We start from the raw sequence: 23,310 nt of genomic DNA, 5'->3' as shown, positions 1-23,310 counted from the left end.
AAAAATAGGGGAAAATAAAGGGAAAAGAATTGAGGAAAATCCAGGATAAACTGTTATAGGAAAAAATCGAAAACTTAAGAAAGAAAGAGAGAGAGAGGCTTTCCAGAAAGTATCAAAAATTGGGTTACTTAAATACTATTTATTATTTAACTATAAGAAAATAAAACATTAAATAATGAAAATAATATTTTAACATACTAAAAATAAATAAATTGTAAAGGTTTTCCAGAAATGATCAGGACAAGGGTTACTTAAATACTATTTATTATTTAACTATAGGAAAATTAATTAATTAAAAATACAATTAATATTTTAACATACTGGAAATAAATAAATGGTAAAGGTTTTCCTGAATTTATCAGGATAAGGGTTACTTAAGTACTTTTTATTATTTTACTATAAAAAAATTAAAAATTTAATAATGAAATTAATATTTTAACATTCTCAAATATGGTCTTAATAATAATTAATGGCATACACTTTAAAACATAAAACAAAGTTTCATTATAAAAATGTTTTTAAAGTTTCAATACAAGTTTTCTAGAGATTCTCTATTGGCAAAGAGGTTTCTTCTTCAACAGAAATAATAAATAAGTACGAATATGTATAAAAGCTTTAATGAATAATTAAACCTAATTCTAAAAAGAACTAAAAATTATGCATATAAAATGTAGAAATCTATAAAAAATAAAGCAAGTATTACCTTAAATTTTCTTGGGATTAAACAAGAAACTGCGTAGAGTCTTTTAGGTTTGCAAGGTTAAATGAAATTTTTTACATTTTTATTAACAAATAACTAAAAAGTTCGAATTTAACAAGTTACTATTCCGTCTAAGATTTTCTCCCAGTGCTGGGACTTGAGAATGGGGATATCTTGTAACACGTGTTGTCAACAAATTGCAACCGAAATCCGTAGCGAACTTTGTGTCTCTTTTGGCATAAATAAATTTGCATAAGCATTGCATGCATGTTGCCAGGAGCACACAGGAACTCAACGGCGCCAGTTCCCAGGTCTGACTTTGACTCCGGGAATCCAGGAGTCCAGGATGGGACCCTTCCCTCGTCAGGGGAGTGCCACGGAGTGGGTATCACTGAAAGGAGAGGGTAGGACAGAGTGTGCCACGCTAAGCCTCAGCTGCAACTGCAACTGCAACGGCAACGTGCCACTTGTTTAACGTGATTTGCACTTGCAACGAGCCGAATAAAGGCGGCCAAATGGAATCAAACGGAGCGTGCTGCATACCACCGGTGGACGGGGAATCCCCATTTCCCAACTGAAAAAAAAACCAGGCTAGAGCCAGTCAGCCAGGCCACTAATGTTGTTAATGGCTGCTAAAATCGTTTGCCAATTGCCTCATTGACTCGACTCGACTGAAGCCAGACCGCAATTTAATAGACTCGAGACTTGCAACATCCTCCTCACGTGGCATTATCTGAAGACCTGCCATCATGCCCCTCGTTCCAAGAAGAGCACTAGCGATGAGAACGTGACACGAAGGCTTTTACTCCAGCGATATTTCACAAAGAAAAGGCAGAAGGGAATTTTAAATATAATACATTACATAAATCTTAAGAATATTTAGTTAAGAATTCTTAGTTTAAAAACCTTGATTTAGGAGTTTTTAATGCAACTGCAGGATCACTTTGCTCATCACCATCTCCCCAAGCTAATTACCTAACCCATTCACGCCCTCCATCTTGGTGGCTAGTCTTCGGGTTTCTGCCTTCCTTTCTCTCACTTAAGGATTATTTTTACCACGGCTTTATCCTTTATTTTTATCCTCATTTCTCTCTTGGCTTTATTTTTTTTTTTTGGCTAATGCGATGGCGTCGTTGAGGTCAACAATCGCTTAAACGCGAGTACGTGGCATATCTATGATTGAAGCTCCTGATTGCGGGCCTCGCAGCGAACGTGTTGATTTCCAGTCATCCTTCCCCTTTAACCCCTAACCTCTAGTCACTCCTCTTTAGCTCGTACTACGTGTCGTATACGCAATGCGACTGCAGGCGAAGCATTTCTTATGGCAAAAGACGGGAATGGATTGGCTGGTAAAGTTCCTAAGCAGAAATGTGGGCCATAAATGGGATTACAAGTAGCTGGAAGGTTAGAGGAACATCCATAGGTTTGATCCTTGGAAAAGAACACATCCTAAGAAGAATATCAAAACTGCAAGATTATGAATTCAAAGAGCATTCTGGAAATTAAACAAAAAAAGTAGTAGAAGAAAAACTAGAACACAAATCACCAAAGACGATACTCTTTCAATTGCTGAAACTACAACTGCCATAGATTATGGCAAACTCGACAATGGCCAACACAAAACTGGCCGAAAAAGGAGTCACTGAAAGTGGCAATAAAAAAAAAAGAAAAAGAAAAACGCCCCAGCCTATTGTTTTTTCGGGGCAGCTCAGTTTGATTTCATATTGCCATAAATTAAGCTGCCCGGCCAGATAAAGTTGGCCAAAAGTCGGATAGGGAGATGGAAACAGTGGCAGCCCAGACCATGGGAGTCGGATGGAAAATAAACCAGCAATTTTACTGGCCAGAAGAGGAAGCTACGAAGGGGCAACCGCACGAAATTAAAGCAGTCAGAAGGGGGGTTGGGGGTTAGGGGATGGCTTAGTTGTGTGGCCAGAATCAAACAGACGCAAAAACCAAAAAACTAAACCGATGCAGGCCAACACCTATGCGGATGCAGACAAATATTGTAATGGCCTTTGGCTCTTGGGTTTTAGCTATAGCTACCAACTCTCCAACCTTCTCCTGACCCCATCCTTTACTTCTTTGCTGCCATTATGCAATTTGTGGCAAGTTCTTGCAGTAGCTCCTCCCTCCCTTCCTCCTACCCTGCGGTCAGCTTGGAAACTTTTGGAAACAGTTTGAGGCGAGACGGGTTCATAAATCTCCTTGCCACCCCGGATGGGAATCGATGGAGGAAGAAGGACAAGGCTTTAATAAAAAAATATGTATATATATATATATATCTATGTATCTATCGTTACAGGACCCGCCTTTTGGGGTCTCATCAATCCGGAGTGGTCGCTCTGCAACAAGGGTCGTCGTCAGTCGCCGGTGAATCTAGAGCCCCAACGTCTCCTCTTTGATCCCAACTTGAGGCCCATGCACATAGACAAACACAGGGTGAGTTCCAGAGATCACTAAAAAAATATTCAATTAATGATTTAAGGAAACCTGTTTTATCCTGTAGATATCCGGTTTGATCACAAATACCGGTCACAGTGTCATCTTTACCGCCGGCAATGATACGGTGGCCAATTATGATGGCATGCAAACCCCAGTGAATATATCCGGTGGACCGCTCTCGTATCGTTACCGTTTCCATGAGATCCATATGCATTATGGCCTAAACGATCAATTTGGTTCGGAGCACAGTGTCGAGGGTTATACGTTTCCAGCGGAGGTGAGTATATCTTCCCCTAACAAAAATATACCCAATAAATAGAAAGGACGAGATGGAAAATATCCCAGCACAGTGGTGGTGTCACTCTCAATTTCCGTCCAAGGGTGAGGCCTAAATTTAGCATGGGACACTTTGACACTTGCTTCGGGGGCTTCGAGGATTCTATTTCTGCCTTCCCGCCTGTCAACAGATTTCCCTCTTTAACAATTCAATTGTGTGTGTCCTGGGGAGGGAGTTTTTCAACTTTTCTTGCGTCATTTCATTGCCATCCTGGCAGTAGGCACTCTGCACTCGGCATTGTGTCTGTAAACTTGTTAGCCTCCCGGCAGACTCTCTCCTCCCCCCGGAGCTCAAATATTTGCACAGATAAACGAGCGGAAGTGTATTTGATCAGCATTTAATGCAGCAAATGTCGATTTGTCGCTGGAGAAATAAAAAAAAAATAAAGCATAAGGAGGGGAAAATAAAATATATAACAAAGTCAAAAAAGTCAAGAGCTTGGCGTCGTGTCCTTTGTCTGGAAGTCCTCGACGTTATCATCAACGCTGTGCCGTCACCATCTTCGTCCTCGTTCGTCCTTGTCGTCCTCGTCAGGTTCAACATGTTGGAAATTCCCTCCACTTGTCTGGGGCTTTGATTTGCCTCCTTTGGAAGCCTCATCATTCACACTTTTCCGAAACTGAGAAAATCCAAAGGCAACCTAGATAGGTTTTAAAAAGGTTAAGAGGTAATATTATGATTTTAAATATGTTTTATTTGAATCAGAACCTTGCTCTTCCTTAGTTATTACTCTGAAATTTAATTCTTAACTATTTCATTCAAAAATAAATGATTTCGTTGAGGTAGCAACCCTCAGATTTACACAAAAACTGCTGCTCCTGATGGCTGATGATTTTGTATTGTTTTATTTGTACATTGTTTTCGGGGGGAAGGACGACAGCAGGACATATTTATGTGTCATATGGCAGGCGTTGTTGCGACTCGCTCAGACACCTTGTCTGTTCCTCCTCTTCCTCCCTCCCCCCACTCTATGAGTTTTCCCTCTGCATTTTCCTGGAAGGCACACACATGCGTGTCCCTCCTCCTCCTTGTTTGTTGTTTGTCAAATATGATTTAACCTCTCCGGGAGCCAGAGTGTTTTGTTCATTTTGATGTCAAGTTCATACACACAGTCTTGTTTCAGCTTCAGCCTCAGTTGATTTGCGAACGGAGAATGTTATTAAAAATGTGTAAATACCCGCTGCCTTTGAAGGTGGCATTTAAACAAAGGATTCTCTTTGAAAGTAGCAAAAATGTATTGCCAAGGATCTGAGGAGAAATGTGTCTGGAATCTGTAATCTTTGACCGGGCAGTTGGACAATTAATTGAGAGACAAGCTGTTGCGGCTCCAAATTAGTTAATGTCCAGTGTTAATGAACTCATAACTATGGTTTTTTTGGCAACAGATTGGCTTGAATTATGGCCAGGAAAAGTGTATATTTTTTCGAACAGATTGGATTGATGTAGATATCTATTTTAATATCAATATGGATGTAGCAATATAATTCATATCTTTTGAATAATGGTTAAACATTTGAAGAGCTAATACTAGAGGTTTAAAGAAGGTGTATATTAATAGGTATTTAAATAGTTATAATGGATGGAATAGTGAACCGAAAAGTAGCTTAAATTAAAAAGAATTCATGTTGTATTTAATCTCTTTTAAATATTAGAAATTACCTACTCAAAGCTCTTTTGTGACAATGATATATTCTTTAGAGCTGCTTCACAAAGCAAAATTCCTCAAATCAAGATGATTCTCTGGCGCGTTTTTTAAGAACCTTTCGCCTGGCAAAAGAGTCCTTCGCTCCCGAGGGTTAATCCTGTCGTGCCACTGTCTGGTCCTTGGCCACTTGACTCGACACGACTCGACTCGAGATGAGTTGAGTTGAGCTGCTCTGAGACGGGTTGAGTTTCCCCAGTTTTCGGCCTGAGTGATGTGCGACACAGTTTTCATTTTCATTCTCAGTTCCATTTCCATTTCCATTTTCATTTCCATTTTCGTTTGGGTCGTGCAGCGCTTTTGTCTGCTTTTCCATCCGATTTTCCTTCCGTCTCTCATCTCGCGGCAGGCAATCAAAAAGTGAGCCGCAGCTGCCACAACAAACTGCAACAGCAGACTGCAGACGACAAACAAATAACGTTATAAATCTGTTGCATGTCAGCAGTTGTGGCCCTTAGTCAACCTCCTTCAACCCCCTGCCCCCGTCAATGTCAACGCAAATTAATTAGAATACCGCCCCCCCAAAGTACATGCCCCATCTTTTGGCTAAATTACTTCAACTGCCGTGGCATCACAGACTCCAATTTCCCGACTCAGCTCTGATTTTCCTCACTTTTGCCAACAATCGAGTGATTAAAACGCATTCTGTCAGTCTGGCTCCTTCTCTCTTCGGATTTGAGCCCAAAGTGACAAACAATTGCCAAGTTGAAAACGGATCCGAGAACGAGGAAAACTATTTTTAAATGACAACAAAAATCGGTAAATAAATACAAGCTGAGAAGGAATGAAGATTCGAAGCCAGAGAAAAAGTCTGGAAAAATTCAAACAAAACTGGTATGAAATTCTAATTAGGCAAGCCAACGAAAATATTAGGGAAATTTGCAGTAATTTAGCTTGAAAATTATAAAGAATAAGAAAACAAGTTCTAAATATGGTATGAGTTTTAAGTAGGTTTGCATACAAACTTGTAAAATAAATAGTAATTTGCTAAGCAAAGCATTTTTATAGCCTTGCAGGGTATTAAAATATCAGTCAGAAGTAGTGAAGGAGTCATCTCCTACCATATAAAGTATATACATATATAAAGTCTTCATCCGCCGAATAGATCTAGCCAGGAAGTATATATAAACAGTTACTAACTTTAAACACTTGTAAACAATGACTTGCAACTTTTGTAACACAACACATATCTGAGACTTGGCTGGCAGCAGTCACTTCGTTCCGGGGATGTTAGAACCAGTTGGGAATTATATGCGCAGATGCGCGAGATTTGTTTTGGAACAAATTTAAGAGTAAGCTAATTAAATGACACCTTGAAGTTATTCTTCTATATAATTTTACTAGTATATAAATCGGAGCCTAGCAAATCGGTGGACTATATATATATATATATATACATATATATATATAGCTGCCATAGAAACGAATGGAAAATTTTAAGAAAAAAAAAATTATAACTTTTTCAGTTTTCAACAGATTTTGACCAAATTTAATATATGGCCATTATATATTAATCTAGAATTTAGTGTAAAATTTTCTGAAAATCTGACTACTATATCAAATAGCTGCCATACAAACTATCGTTAAAAATAGAGGAAAATGCAAAACGGTGAATGTAAAACTATAAATATGATATATATTTAGGTGAATAAAATGAAAGCATTTATTTATTGTTTTTTAAGTTCCCTTCTTGTTAGAGTTAATTAATTGGCTTAATTCTTTAAATTTTTCGTACAATTTAAACTTATTCAAAATGTTTAGCTTGCTCTTCAAACTCCCTGAATTTTTCTTGTTAAAAATATTCACTTCTTAATTTCTAAATAATATTTTCCTTAACTTTAGTTAGCAGCATTCTCATTTTGTTAATATTAAAATCACTCAGAAGAAGAACTTCCAGCAAATCTAAGGCCAACTTCCAATTGATTCTTTAGCTGAAATCTGGCTAAAACCTATTCGCCGGAAGTCAACTGTAAGGCCGTAACGTAACGTAACGCAAAGCCGCCTTAATGGGCGCCGCGCCTTACAATTTGATCTGCCTTAATGAATTCGTAATTGGCAATTTTAATTAATCCCCATGAAATCCGTACAAGATTGCAGCCATGTCTTGGATTTCGGCAGCCGTTGTCATTGGACGCCACTGCTGAGGCCCACCAGCGGGTGGGTGGGGGTTTTCTCGGGTTTTCCTGGGGTTTTCCTTTCGACAGGTGGTGCTCTCCAGGTGCTTTCCCCCGACAATGCGTTATTTCTATTTGGAATGCACACTTGCCTGATTTTGATTTGTTTTGGTTCGCGGTAATTTAGCACTTGTCTTGTGGCTAAAATTTAATCACCATTCGGTGGTTGTTGGGGGATGAGGGGAGTGCCGTGATTTAGCGATGAGTTCGTGACGGTAACTATCGGCCTGAGGGGGGAGGGGGAGCAAATAGCTGTTTGCGAGTCACGTGCCAAGGGTTACACTGGGGGAAAAAATTTAAATAATAATATATAATATTATATATAACATAGCCAGTGCTTGGGTAACTTTTACTGTGTTTGGTAATTTATTCTGTTATTTTTTGTCTGTATAATATGCATTCGGGTATTATACCAGGTATTGAATACGTTACGGATTAAAAAAAAATAAATGGATTAGGATTAAGAGATTTATTACCTATACCTTACATTAATTTTATATATATATTTTTTTGTTTTTAACTGAAAGGGAACTACTGTAGAAAGTACTAATCAATTATTACTAAAAGCGCATAATATGCATTATGTATTTTTCACAAAATGTATTTTAAACACATTTTGAGCATATTAATAACACATCAAAGTTGTTTATTGTATTCTTTTGTCTATAAGGCATATTGCAAAATAAAAAAAAAATAGGTAAACAATTTTTAAAAAAATTAGTAACACATCAAAGTTGTTTATTGTATTCTTTTGTCTATAAGACAGATTACAAAATAAAAGCATAGTTAAAAAATATAAATCTATTTTTAACACACTCTTCAAAATAAAAGTGGTAATTAAAGGGTTTTTCTTGCAGAATTTTCTAACGTTTTGTTAAAATTTGTCCCGAAAATTAAATATTTTTTTATATATTGGTATTGCATATCCCAAAAATACAAGCTTGGGAATTATAACATAATCAAAGTTACATTTATGATAATCGAAATATGATTTATCATTAAAACTTGATTAGTATTAGTAAATTTTAACGAAAAGCTAAACTAATAATAGTTTATAGTTAATATATTTTATTACAAATTAAAAGAAAATTAAATCCAATCTAGAAAGCCAAAAAATTGATTTATCATTAACACTTGATTATTAGTAAATATTTAATGGAAAGGTTAGTTAATAATAGCTTATAGTTAACATACATTTTATTACAAACTAAAAGAAAATTAAATGAAATATAGAAAACCAAGAAATCAATATTTAATCGAAATTTAATTATTATTTTTTTTTAATTTTTAACGGAAAGCTTAAATTATAATAGTTTATAGTTAGCATACTATATTACAAAAGCTAAAGTGAATTAAATTAAATCTAGAAAATCTATAGAAGCATATTTTTTCCCAGTGAATCCCGCATAATGGACTTACCCACTTAACCCCCTTCGTTATGGTCAAATTGAGGGGGGGCCTTTCGACCCCGCCCTTCCCCTCCCCCGCTGCGGTTGCCAACCACGGGCAACCCAAAGGCCAACAACCGGCGATGGCTTAACCATTAATTTACGCGCTAACCATGAAGTACTTAAATATACAAATGTATCTGTGTCTCTCTATCTGTGCACTGCACTATCTCCCTCACACACACAGAGAGCGAGAGAGAGAGAGACGGACAGGCTGAGTGACTGAGCACGAGCGAAAGCCAAAATATTTGCTGCTAATGAGGTCGTGCTGTAATTTCAGCAACCCCATCTTCACCCCTCCCATCCCCCATCCATTGCTTACCCCCTTAAAGGGGCGGCCAGCGATTAAAGCGCGTTTTTTTTTTATTTCTAGCGTTTTAAAACGCTACTAAGTCGTTAATGGGGCCTAAATGGATTGGAGGAGCAAAGAAGGGGTGAAGTTAGGGGGATGGGGGTGGGAGGTTAATGAGTTTGGCGGAGTTTCTGATTGGATTACAAGGGTGAGTGTGAGTGGGATTAGTCAATGGGATAACTCAGGTGCTAAGGTGACTTAAAGTAACAGGACAAGAAAGTTTTCCAAGGAAATTAATTTTAAAAACGATGTGAAAACTTGCCTAAAAACAAATTAATTAAAACTATATAAAAAAATTTGAAATAAAGAAGCTGGAACATAAAATATAAACCTATATAAAAATTCACTTCTTAGTTTCTTTTAAATAATTCCCCAAACTCTGTTAAACTCTAGCTGGCAGCATCCTTTACTTGCTAATATTAAAATCACACAAATAATATTAATAATAATAAAATATTAATAACATTACTATAATTATAAAATTTAATATTATATTTGCCTAAAAACAAATTAATTAAATGAGTATTTGAAAATTCCCAAAAACACTTTAAACAAATTAATTAAATATGTATAAAGTTTCTAGAATAAAAAGCTGCACGTTTTCTTCGCTATTTCTAATACATTAAATATTAACCTATATAAAATTATTCGTTATAAACTATACCCTAAATATTTACTTCTTAATTTCTAAATAATATTTTCCTTAAACTCTATTGAACTCTAGCTGGCAGCATTCCCAACTTCTTAAAGTAAAAATCCCACAAATAATATTAAAAATAATATATATAATTAAAAAATTGAACCTCAAAACAAATTAATCAAATGAATATTTGAGAGCTCTCAAAAAAACTTTAAACAAATTAATAAAATATTTGAAAAGTTTCTGAAATAAAAAGCTGCAATATTTTTTCAGAATTTCAGTTAAAATTAAATATTAGCCTATATAAAAATACCCTTCATAAACTATATCTAAAAGAAATAGAATTGAATAAAGTACATTTTTTTTTTTTCTAACTTCAAACTTTATCCTTTTTTATCCATGGAATCCTTTTGCTGTCTCGTTATCCTTGAAGGTTACCTTTTGCATCTCTCAGCGTTTCCATTTGGTCGCGTTTTTTGCAAAACGAAACGCATCTCGCTGCCTCGATTATCCTTTCGCATCGCCCTCGTTATCCTGATGCGGCAGGATGTGCTGGGCATAATTAGCAGAAAGTGCTACAAGTGCAAGCGCCAAAGTGCTCCATGACAAACTGTGTCCAGAAATGTAGCGATCTAGGTCCTGTAAATCCTGCTCCTTCCTGCTCCACTCTGGTTGCTGGTGTGCGTGTTTGACAATGTCCCCAGTGCGTTGTTAAGCTAATTTGCTTCATTTGTCTAGAAAACTGACACAGGACCTAGGGGGGGGGAGAGAGAGAGGCAGGATAGAGGCACAGACATAGGCGGCAAAGTGTTGACATGAGGCCATGTTCTCGGCCTAAACCAGGACCTGCTACTGCTCCTGCTCCTGCTCCTGCTCCTGCTCTTGCTCCTGCTCCTGCTCCTGCTCCTGCTCCTGCTACTGCTACTGCTCCTGCTCCTGCTCCTGCTCCTGCTCCTGCTCCTGCTCCTGCTCCGGCTCCTGCTCCTGCTCCTGCTCCTGCTCCTGCTCCTGATTTGGCTTGTGCTTCTACTCCTGCTACTACTGTTGGCCATGGTCAATATTATCGTGCCCGGTCAGTGCAGCACGAAAGCCAAGTCAAGCGGCTAAAGGGGCCAAGAATGCCTCTGCCCCCATCGAATGTTCGGCCTCCATCGAACCAATAAGCCCAGTGTTACCTCTGCGCGGCAAAATATTCTGAACAGTGGTATGAAACTGGATTTATTTAGAATGAAATTTCAAGTTTTAGAAACTATATATATTGCTGATTTGTTTAGAGAGGTGTGAAGTACATGTATCTTATCGTCATTGTTAAGTAAAGATCATAAATTAGCAAACAGAAATCAGTGCTGATAATGCTCATATTTACTGATGTTCATATATATTATTTGATAATTGTTTTGAGCTATCATTTAATTTACAATCCAAGTAAAAAATAAAGCAAATCATTTAAGATTTATATATAAAATTTAAAGGTATATTTCCACTGTAATCAATGTGGAAAGAGGCTTTTACCGCCCACTGTGGCGGCCAGGCAAAGTTTCAGCAGCTGGCGTGGCTCCTGCTCGTGCTGTCTCTCGTTGTCAGCAAAGGACGCGGTGAACCGGGGGGGAACTGAAAGGACGAAGGACGAGGGACTCTGGGTTTGGGGTAAAGCATGGCTGTGAGTACGACTGGGACTGGGGGCTCTCGGCTCTACGGTCTGTGGAATCCATGCAGTGAAAACATGTGTAATTGATCTGATTAAGTTGCCTTTGCTCTGCGTGTGTCTGTATCTGTATAGGTCCTGCGTGTTGCCCCAGTGTGTGTGTGTGGACCAAGAAATATGCCAGGAGCTTGCTTTGTTCAAACAAACAAACAAACACACACACACAGAGTTCGAAAGAGAGAGGGTAGAGACATCCCCTAACACCGCTTAGGCTTTTGGCTCTTTGCGTTTTGGCCGAGTTGTTGTCCGGCTATTTGCTGGTACTTACACTATTTTCTGTTTTTGTTGTTGCCCTGATCCCGGTCCCAGTCCCTATCCCTGTCCTCGTCCTCGTCCTTGTCCCTCTCCTCTATCTAGTCCTGCAAATATATTTGTTGCCGGCATTCGTGCTTGTATTTATTTGCTTTGCCACAGGCTTTGGCTGTTTAATGAAACGGAAATATAACATTTTAGTTTGTGGTCAAATATTGTATATTTTCTTGTTGTTATTGCCCAGTATTTTGCTACTAAACACACACACACAGAGAGAGAGAGAGGGACTGAGGTTCATTGCCTTTATGATTCAATTTGAAAGATATTAGGCCAAAAGGTGTGAAAGCGTTAACAAATTTGAGAAAGGTTAAGTGGGTAAAAATGTAAAGAAATTAAAGCTCAGGGCATGATTTATTATTTATATTAATCGGTAGGTAAGTGCACCTAATTTGTAATGTTTATTTTTCATTTAATTTATAGCAAGGTGTGATTTCTTAATGGAAAACCTATTAATTATGAATTACTATTATTATTTACCCTTTTAAAGTATCTCAGCATAGGTAATTTCTCTCTTAAAAATTTAATTACACATTTGGCTTTAAGGTATGCTTAAAAAGCAATACGTTTCGGGCTTTTTCAACTTCCATTGCGTATTTTCCTCAACATTTTTAATTAGCCAAACAAAAAGTGCCGGAAACTGTTGGCGCCATCTGCCGCTCAAGTGGCGAAGCTGCTCCGGCTTAGTTGTTCAGTTTGGTCATGCAGTTAACGCCCAGGATCTGTTCCTATTTTCGTTGCAAGTAGCTTTTGTGTGTGTGTGCTGTGAGTGAACATAACTTATGCTCGGACTGTGGTCAGTCCTCGAGTCCTTGAATTCTTCAAGGGTCCCGTGCAGGACCAACAACGGAGCGGTACGGGAACGGAGAGCCATGAAAGGGAAGCTACGGAACTAACCATCTTCAGTTTTGCAACGGTCTCGTCAAAATTTCATTTGCATCTGCATAGCAAAATATACATAACTATATGTACATACAAATCGCACGTACATACATATATGCATGAAGACAGTGCGTTTCACAAATGACATGTCATGTTCATTTTCTTTCAAAGGATAAATTGAGTAAATGCTTTTCATATAAGCCCACAATATAAGTTGAAAGTTTCATTTAATTTCATCCACATTCAAACGATTTTAATAGCTAGTTATCGATACATTGACTGTAAACGATATAATTAACTCGATTGCAAAGTGTTTCTCTTTACTACAATTTATTTTATTCCCAAACTGTAATTGTTAAGTTGACTAGCAAAGTCAAAGTATTATATTATAGTATTTTAGTATTATATTTTATTAGAATTAGAATTCAGCTTAAATGGTAATGTTTCTTTTACTCTATTATCAATAAGAGTTAAAGTATGGCAATTATCGATAAAAATGTCGATAAATCATTACCGATTAGCTAAAAAATGATTTCCTTGCCTAAACTTTGGCTTTTACTCAAAATAAAGTTGCGAAACGCACTGTACGCGCCGAGTTCTTCATTTTTTGATAGCAACTTTAGTTCTATTTGCATTAGTTGCCATTTTTCGAGGACTCCAGACCGCTCGTCGCCTTTACGGCAGGACGACTCCAGCAATTGCAACTTCACCAAACACTCCGGGAAAAGGAACTTTGGGAAAATTTTAATTTAATTTAATTTTTATTTGCCTTGCTGGGCACACATTAAAATTGCAGTATGTAGTTTTTTAATATTTAAATGCATGCTGCCTCGCTGCTGCTCTTTTTTCAGCCATTCTCCTTCCCAGGGAATTCCCAGGACGAGGTTAAAAATCGAGGCAGGACATGTGCTGAATTCCGGTATGGAGGCGGCGGGGTTTCAGGACGACTATTAACTGCCCAGCGCCTACGGCCACGCCCACCTCCAAGTGTGTGTGTGTGCGCGCTCTCTGCTATTATTATTATTTTCACTATTGTCTGCAGCATTTCCTTCCGCTCGGTGCGTCTGGCCTGGTCAACCAGCGAATGCAGCCTCATATACAGAGCCCCTTGCACCACCAAACCACCACACCACCACACCACCATGCCACCATTGCACCATGCCACACCACCACCATGCCACCACACACTCAAATGCAGAGGGGCAAACATATCCCAGACCGAAATCCCCCCGAAAATCCATGTACACATGTTACACAAGCTCACAAACATTTGCAGGGGAAGATTGAAAAGTAAATTCGAGCAGAGATAGTCATAAAACATCATTCAATAAATGAGAAAATTTCAAAAGAGTTACTAAAAGTAAATAAAACAAATGCTAAAATTTATTTTAAGAGATATTTACATAAGTTTTATTTGTAACTTGTTTTATTTGCAACTAGAATTTTCTTCATTTTCTTAGGGGTCAATCCTTTAAGAGCTCTTCTTTCTGTCTGGAAAGACATCTTGAAAATTTGATTTTTAAGTTGAATTTAATTATTTGTTTGCTTTATAATTGATTAATGATAAATTCAACTGATAATGTATTTTATTGTTCTTCTTTAAACTTTATAAATAATTTGTGTCGTCTATCAATATTTACCGTTTTTGCAATGGCTAAATTGTGTTCTGTTTAAACAATTAAATCCCTAAGGGAAGTTTATCTATTAATTGATATAGATTTAATGTATCAAATATTATTTAAGTATATAATACACTTACGTTTTTATACATTTCACATTATGTTATACAAGGTGCATCGATTGTATTACGCTCTCTTTTGATAACCGATATATCTTTGATGAAAACTTCTATAAAAAAAAAAAAACATAATTAATCTAGGATATTAGGCAATTTACCATCAGTTGAAATACTTATTTTTTTCTTTGTTATTGATATATTGTTATTCAACAGTCCAGGCATTAAATTTTCTATACTTTATATGGTGTATAGCTTATCGATCTTCTGCTATCTTTCAATGATTAATTAAGCTTAGATGCAACCATTTTTAAAATGATTTAATTTATTCTTATTAAAGTATTTAGTTTATATTATAATTGATTCCATCCCATCCCATATTATTTAACTCTATTATACAGTAGCTTTTCTATACCTAACACATAATATTAAAAAAGGGTGATCAATTTTGTTAACCTTTCTTTCGATGACCCATGAACCTTTTGATGAAACCCTTTACACAATTATTTAATTTTTTCTGTCTTAAAAATATAACTACTTTTAATAAATTGTTATAAATAAATTAATTTTGATTAATTTGTTCCAAATTTAAATATATAATATTTTTTATATTTTACACAAGGTTCATCAATATTCTTTATTCTCTCAATTGGATAACCGATAAACCTTTTAATGCAATCCTCTTTACAAATATAAAATATTCTATTCTGTTTAAAGAATTAAGTTAAATTGTAATTTATTTACAACTAACAGTATTATACGGTAACTTTTTTATAATTTACACACTTTTCACTCTTCTTTGTCCTCGTCCAAAATAACAGATAAACCTTTGATGCAACCCTCGCTCTAAGCCTTTGCTTTAGGATTCATTTGTGGTGTCTGACTGTTTCTGTCCCCTTTCATTCTCTGTCGCTTTCTCTGCTCATTTCTCCACCTCTTTCTCTACTGTTCCCTCTTCTTTTGATTCTTCTTCCATCTCTGTAGGCGTGTTGTTGTCGACGTGAAACAAAAGTGCAAATGCACACGAGAGGAAATGGGCGGGAAGATGAAAGATTTAGCAGCTAAGAGCAGACATGGCTCTCTCTAACTCTCTCTTCGTCTGCCTCCCGTCTTGGCCCTTTTTGGTGTCTCGGCCAAAAAGGAAAATATTTGTTGTTTATGCTGCTTGATCTTCCCCCAACAAACGTGCGAGTAGTGTTTGCCCACGTGTATTTGTGTTTGTGTGCATTTTGTTGATAGTTGGGATTATTTTGGGGCAATTTATGCGAAACAAGGCGAAAGCCTTAGTTGACCCTCCCCTTCTCCCCCCTCTTGGCCACGCCCCCTTCCTGCTGTGCCTGTGCTGTGTTGGCCGTTGTCGCCGCCTTTGTATGCATTTGGGCTTAAATTGAGCAACAATAAAGTTTTTGGCCACAGCACACACAAGAAATATAGAACGACGGCAGCACAGAAACAAAAAAAAAAATATATATAGAAAAGGATATCTCCAGTCTCCATATATAGTTAAATATATATATATATATATATATATATGTATGTCCTTCTTTTTCTCCCTGTTAACGCAAAGTTTATCCTTTTGTTTTCGCAGATACAAATATTTGGATACAATTCCCAGCTGTATGCAAATTTCTCAGATGCCCTCAATCGTGCCCAGGGAATCGTTGGTGTCTCCATTCTGCTGCAGGTTAGTAATCCCCCAAGGTGATTTGCAAATTGCTATCGATAAATAGATTATCGATCGATATATACGATGCAACGGTATGTTTAAGGGATGCAAATATTGAATGCAAAAAAAAAATAGTGTATTCATTTTAAAATTATCTCAATATTAGTTGGTTATTGTTTAATCGATTTCTATTGAGAAAGATTTAAAAATGAAATAATTACTTAATTAGCATTTATATTATATAAATATATTATTATATTTAAAATATGAACTAAGTTTTCTGAGCAATAAAAAAACAATAGATTCGATAACAAAGATACCATTAAAATATATATTTATTTCTAATAAAGCTCTATCAATGCGCTTAAGCTTAAATTTTCAAGAAGTACAAGCTTTGTACTCATTATCATAAAAATATATATCATCATTATATCATTATCATATATATTATCATATATTATATGATTAAAATATATATTTTTTTCTAAGGAGTACAAGCTTTGTACATTTATCTATAATTTAAAAAAACGATAAATATTCGATTCATTCGATAACAGCAAACTCGTCTTATGTATTTCATATATATTACTATAAAAACTGTACTACTATCCTTAAACGAAATTAAAAATATATTATGAAGTACATTTTTAATATATTTGAATATATTTTAAAAGTAATATAGACAACATATGATCCATTACCGATTTCGTCCCATTATATTTTAATAAAAATAAATAAACTTCAAAATAGATTTTTGAATATAGTTGTGGAACCTTTTATTTCAGACAGTTCAGATATTAATAACTTGATTTTTTCGATAATTTCGATAAGAAATCTTTAGGAATTTTATTACACAAAGAGCCTTAAGTGAAATATATATATATATTATATGAAATTCCCTCACTTTCTTTCTTCTGCAGCTTGGTGATCTCTCTAATCCCGAACTGCGCATGCTCACCGATCAGCTGGAGCGCATCCGGTATGGCGGCGATGAGGCCTTCGTGAAGCGACTCTCCATCCGAGGACTTTTACCGGATACGGATCACTATATGACATACGATGGATCAACAACGGCACCAGCCTGTCATGAGACAGTCACCTGGGTGGTGCTCAATAAGCCCATTTATATAACAAAACAACAGGTGGGTTTTAGTTTTGATTTATTTTTAATTTTAAGAAAGTATAGTATAAGAAACAGGTGGGTCTTAGATTGTTTTTATTTTTAATTTTCAGAAAGTATAGTATAAGAAACCCCTGGCATATCAGCCTAGAAAGCAATAAGAAGAAACCTGGAAAGTAAATTTTTTGTTTGGCCCAAAGTAAAAGTCAAGAACTAATTTTTTTCCAACCGAATTCATCAAGTTGCTTCGCTTTTCCTGCTTTTCCTCATCCTCCTCCTCCCCCATGAACTTTTTGAGTGATGAGCACCTTAATGTTTGTTAATTAGTATACAGTGCTCCACCGATGTCCGTTGCTCCAACGAACGGCTGTCTTCTGTTTTATTAGCTAATTTCATTTAAGTTTTAAATTAAGTTGCCGCCGCTGGAGGAGCAACAAAGTGCAGTGTCCATAACTCAAAGGAATGGTGGAAAAAAGCACACACACACACACAGAGCTAGAGAGGAGAGCAATGTGAAAAAAGGAGAAAAATTTAACACAAATGTTTATTAAGTGCAGTGCTGTAATAAAGACGAAAAAAAGGACGAGGCAAAGGATTCGGAAGCGGTTGAACGGTGGCCAGCAGCAGCAGCGGTGCCATACGTGTAAACAATGTAAACAAAGTGAGAGAGAGATGGGAGAAATGGCAGACAGAGACAGGGACAGACACACACACACACACATACACACACACGGTTGCAGCAGGCAGACTCATAAAAACTTCAACAAGCTCAATGGCACCCATGGGCACATGATTACAACTTGTGGCAGCCATGGAGGACCCCGGACTCCAGTCCACGACTCCGTAATTTACTGGCTGCACCGCACACGAAGCCAAGATGAGAAAGAGAGAGAGAGATAGAGAGAAAGAGACGGCAAAGGAGCAGTGCAGCTAGGTGGAGAAAGAGAGGCCAGATGGCGACTGCACCTTGCTGGCAAAGCATAATTTACCAAATTAAAGTTACACCCATGGACCGAAAGGCGGGGAAAGCACAGGAAGCTGCGCGACATGAGCTGAAATTGCAATTAACCCATTAACGTGCACTCCTGAAAGGTGAGGGTCTATAGGGTTAAACGTAAACCGAGTCACGAAACCAGGAAAAAAAAAACGTCACCAGTAAACCAGTTTGTAATTATGCTGTAGAAATAGAGCTTAAACATGATAAATATTAAAGATTATGGAAATGTTTTTTCCTTAAATTGAATACTAAGAAGGTCACTAAAAAACGGAATTTGATATATGGCTTAATATAATATTTTTTTAAATTCAAAAAGAAAAGAATAAGAATACTTAAAGTATAATTTATGATAGGTTTCCAGTTTCTATAACTACTTTAAGCTCCTTTAACTGTGGTTTTCTATCCAAAATCTAGTTAATTAGTTTAAATATTTAATTAGGTGGCAGTTACTGTTAGATTTCCCCTTTTTATTAACTGTGGTTTCTGCATTTAATTGCAAGTTCACTATCCTTAACCGCAAATCCACCTAAGAACCGGCTTTAATCCTTGAGTGCCATTTAGTGTTGCATACTTTCGGGCTATAAACATACACAGACACACACATTCATGCAAGTATCCAGCGTAATTCACACTTGAACGGACACTCCATGGGGGATCCCCTTTGCCACTCCTTTGGAAACCCGGAAACCCTTAAACCTCCCCCTCTCTCTCTCTCTCTCCTCAATCAACATCAACCCGGCCACGTTGTCGTGAAAAGCGATTTTGACGGAAGTCAATTGATAAACAGATTGAGTAGATTAAGTGTTATTGACTCGTTGTTGTTGCTGCTGCTGCTGCTGTCTCATGGATGCTGTGTCTGGGTTTCACAGGAAAGTTTTCCTTTTTCTTTTTCGTTTTGCTCAGCGAGCGCTTATTTTTAGGATTAGCAATTTGTGTCAAGCGTGATTTTTTACCAAGTAGGATCGATGATTGGTGCGCTGCTGCTCCTTGTGTGCGAAAAAGTTTATAATTATGCACGTTAAATGCTTGGCAGACTGCCTGAGTAGAACGGATATATGGGTATGATGGGTTGCCGAGCTTATCTTCATCTACGGATTGGCATTGTTGATCTACTTCCGTGTCTCGAGAGAAGCACTAGGGAAATTATGCCTGCTTCAAAAAAAAAAAGGAAATTCAATGGGATAATAATATTGCATTTTTACAAATTTCAAAGGTTTTCTTTGACTAAATATCCGAAAAATTACGTATACGCAGTGTTTGACATGGATGGGAAACTATTAAGATATTTAATACTTACTATAAATATTTATTTAGATAAATAATTAATTTCAATTGGTTCAAAAAATTTTAAAAAGCTGCATTTTGAAAAAAGCCAAAGGTTTTCTTTGCCCGAATTACGTATACGCAGTGTATAACATTTATGGGATAACTATTCAAATATTTAATACTTACCATATTTATTTATTTCTATAATTTAAATTTAAAAGCGGCGATACATTTAAAAAAAATTCCAAATTCCCTGTTTGAATAAAAATTAAATAACGTATACGCAGTGTATGCCGTGTGAGGGAAATTGTTTAGATATTTAATGCTGTGGAAAGTTTCCACTTACCATATTATTTATTAAAAGTAGGTTTCATATTTCTTTATTTGCACGCCCTGCGGCAAATATTTTCTTTTTCTGCATATACCCAAAATCACGTATACGCAGTGTATTCCATGTATGGCAAAACCTTTTGGATATTAATTGCTTACCATTATTATTTATTTCATATAAATATTTATTTATTTTAATGGGATTATAATGTTGTATCTTGAAAAATTCCAAAGGTTTACATTGACTGAATATCCGAAAAAATTACTTATTCGTTGTGTGGGCTATGTATTGGAAAACTTTAATGATATTTAATACTTACCATAATTATTTATTCCATAATTAAAATTTAAAGGCGGCAATTCATTTTCAAAAAATGCAAAGTTGTCCTTTTTTAATTTAAATTAAATCACGTATACGCAGTGTATGCCGTGTGTGGGAATTTGTATAGATATTTAATGCTATGAAGAGTTCCACTTTATCATATATATTTTTTTAATTAGGTTTTATATTTCTTTATTGGCACGGCCTGCGGCAAAGGTTTCCTATTCCTGAATATACATAAAATTACGTATACGCAGTGTATGTCATATTACCATAAATATTTATTTTGATAATTAAATGAAGTCAATTGTAAAACAACATGATTTAAAAGTATTTTTAATCTTCTTTTGGCATTTTGAAAACTTCTAAAAGCTTTTTTTAATATAAATATATCACGTATACACAGTGAATGACATGTATGGGAATTTTATAAAAATATTAAATGGTGAGGCAAGTTCCATTTTACCATATTATTTATTAAAAAATAGGTTTCATATTCTTTTATTTTCACGCCCTGGGGCAAAGGTTTCTCTTGCCTTAATGCACAATAAATTACGTATACGCAGTATGGCATGTATGGCAAGTACCATCTTAAGAAAAAATATTTACTAAGATATTTAAATGACTTCAATTGCAAAAGGAAATGATAATGAAGTATATTTAATTCTTTTTTTTTCCAAAATTACCAGTTTCCTTTGCCTGAATATACAACAAATCACGTATTCGCAGTGTATGCCATGTATGAAAAGTACGGTCTTAAAAAAATATTTATTTAGATAATTAAATGATTTTCAATGTGACAAGAAATGATAAAGAAGTGTATTTAATTTTTCTTTTAGAATTTCCAAAGGTTTCCTTTGTCTTAATATATATAAAATTACGTATACGCAGTGTATACCATGTATGGATAGTACCATCTTATAATAAATATAATGAGTACTCATTAAAATATTTAAATGAATTTTAATTAGAAAGTATGTTTAGCATTCTTTTAGCATTTTAAAAAATTTCAAAAGGTTTCCTTTTTTGAATCTACACAAAATCAAGTATACGCAATGTATGCCATGAATGGGAAAAATATAAAGATATATAATGTTTACCATTTTTATTTTTATATATAATGATATGATTTTAATTGTCACATGAAATCTTTAAAAGCGGGGACTCATTTTAAAAAATTCCAAACTTGTACTTTAAGAATATACATAAAATCACGTATACGCAGTGTATGCAGTGTATGGGAAATTATAAAGGATTTTAAAAGATTTTTTACAGATTATATTATTTAGTAATAAGTACGTTTCATATTCTATTAGATGCACGGCCTGCGGCAAAATTTTCCTTTGGTTAAATATACCTAAAATAACGTATACGCAGTGTAGCTCTTATATGGAAAGTACTATCTCCCCTTAAATATTTATCTAGATAATTAAAAGAATTTAATTCAGAAAATAAATGAATTCAATGAAGTTTTAGCATCTTTTTTTAGCATTTTGAAAACTTCCGATGACTTCATTTTTGAATATACCTAAAATCACGTATACGAAGTGTATGCCATTCGGGGGAAAACTAACAAGTTATTAAATGCTGTGGAAAAAAGGGTCTAAATAAATCAATCTTACCATCACTATTTCTTTACATATTAAATTAATTTAATTAATAACTAATATTAAATTAATATTCTTTTAGTTGCACGCTTTGCGGCGCCTAATGCAGGGCAGCCCTGACCACCCGAAGGCGCCCCTGGGCAACAATTATCGGCCGCCACAGCCGCTCCTGCATCGACCTATACGCACAAATATTGATTTCAAAACGACGAAGACGAACGGCAAGGCCGCCTGCCCCACCATGTACCGCGAGGTCTACTACAAAGGTAAATATTAGAAGATAAATCTAAAAAAGACTACTATTTTATGATGATATTCCACATATCAATGCTTCCCTTTACTTTATTTAAATCTCTAAAATTTTCCACATATTTCACAGCGACCAGTTGGAAACAGAACTAAAAAGAAGATGAAGTCCCCCTAAAATGACGTAAGGGCGTAACGCAGCATAACGTAAGCGTAGGCGTATGACGTAAGTAGCGAGCGGCGTGCAACAGGAGCTTCCACTAAACATACATATAAAACATGGCCATGCCGAGGATAAAGGACAAAACGAAAGGAAGACGACGATGACAAGGATAAAGAGCGCAAAGGATCAAGGAGGAATCAGTGCAGCGCAGTGGCCAAAATGGCGATTTGCGAATAAATACACATACACATATATACATAGGCAGAGAGAATAAACAAAAAAACGGAATAATATCGATAGCGATTACGATAACGATAATTAGCAATTAAATGTGCATTTTTTTTTGTCTCTTGCCCAAAAATCAATCAAACCTTGATTGCAGTCAGCAGGAGGTATATATATATTTTTTTTTTTAAGTGTGCGTAGCGTAAGTACATTAAAGATAATGATAGCATTAACCGGACAAAACCATTAACGTAATCCCCAAACAATCGAATAATATTGTATATTTAAGATTAGGCCAGACAAAGCGTGAAAGAATATCAAAATACCAATACGGTAAAGGGGAGGTATATATATTTAAAGTGTTATGGCAAGCATTATGCAAAACCCACCCAACAAAAAAAAAAAAAAAACAGACTTTAGGTCCACGCATATATCGTGTATCGTATATCGGTGGATTTTCTATATATATATATATATATATATATATATATATAACCGTATGTATTTTGCCCCATAATTTTGTATAGAAAGGCTTCTACATCCGCGTGTGTGTAAAGTGTGTTGGGGAATCATTAACTTAAACATAATAATTAACCGGAAATCTAAGTTTAAACAGGAATTCATTTTACATAAATAGAAAGGTATATATTGGAAGGGTATATATATGAATTGTGTTTTAAATTAAATCATTTATAGAAGCTAAAACATTTAAAATTTCCTTTTTTAGAAGTGCTTTTGGAATTTTAACAGAGGAATTTATTGAAATTTTCAATTTATGAGAGGTATTAACCTTATATAATTTAATATTCCTTTCCTACTTTCTTACTTTTTCAACTTAAAGTAAGAAAATTAATCTAAATTCTTTGTTTTCTTAGATATCTGTAAAGCTATAAGTCTTAGCAGAGAAGAAAATACTATCTTAAGCTCGCTTTGAAAAAT

The 23,310-nt window shown here is 35.6% G+C and overlaps 1 protein-coding gene across 1 annotated transcript in view; it reads left to right on the top strand.

The window, feature by feature from the left end:
• The window catches only part of CARPB (Carbonic anhydrase-related protein B), a 31,503-nt gene extending 9,208 nt beyond the window's left edge, over positions 1–22,295 (top strand). The window contains exons 3-7 of the mRNA XM_086838500.1: positions 3,006–3,142; positions 3,210–3,422; positions 16,018–16,113; positions 17,016–17,237; positions 21,820–22,295. Of these exons, the coding sequence (XP_086694626.1) occupies positions 3,006–3,142; positions 3,210–3,422; positions 16,018–16,113; positions 17,016–17,237; positions 21,820–22,014 (863 nt within the window). The 3' untranslated portion in view covers positions 22,015–22,295. The remainder of the gene's footprint in view (positions 1–3,005; positions 3,143–3,209; positions 3,423–16,017; positions 16,114–17,015; positions 17,238–21,819) is intronic.
• The last annotated feature ends 1,015 nt before the right edge of the window (positions 22,296–23,310 follow it).

Source organism: Drosophila serrata, unplaced genomic scaffold, assembly GCF_035046125.1.
Source record: "Drosophila serrata isolate PLE 108 unplaced genomic scaffold, ASM3504612v1 contig_347, whole genome shotgun sequence".
NCBI lineage: Eukaryota > Metazoa > Arthropoda > Insecta > Diptera > Drosophilidae > Drosophila > Drosophila serrata.
This window is presented reverse-complemented; position numbering and strand designations above follow the sequence as displayed.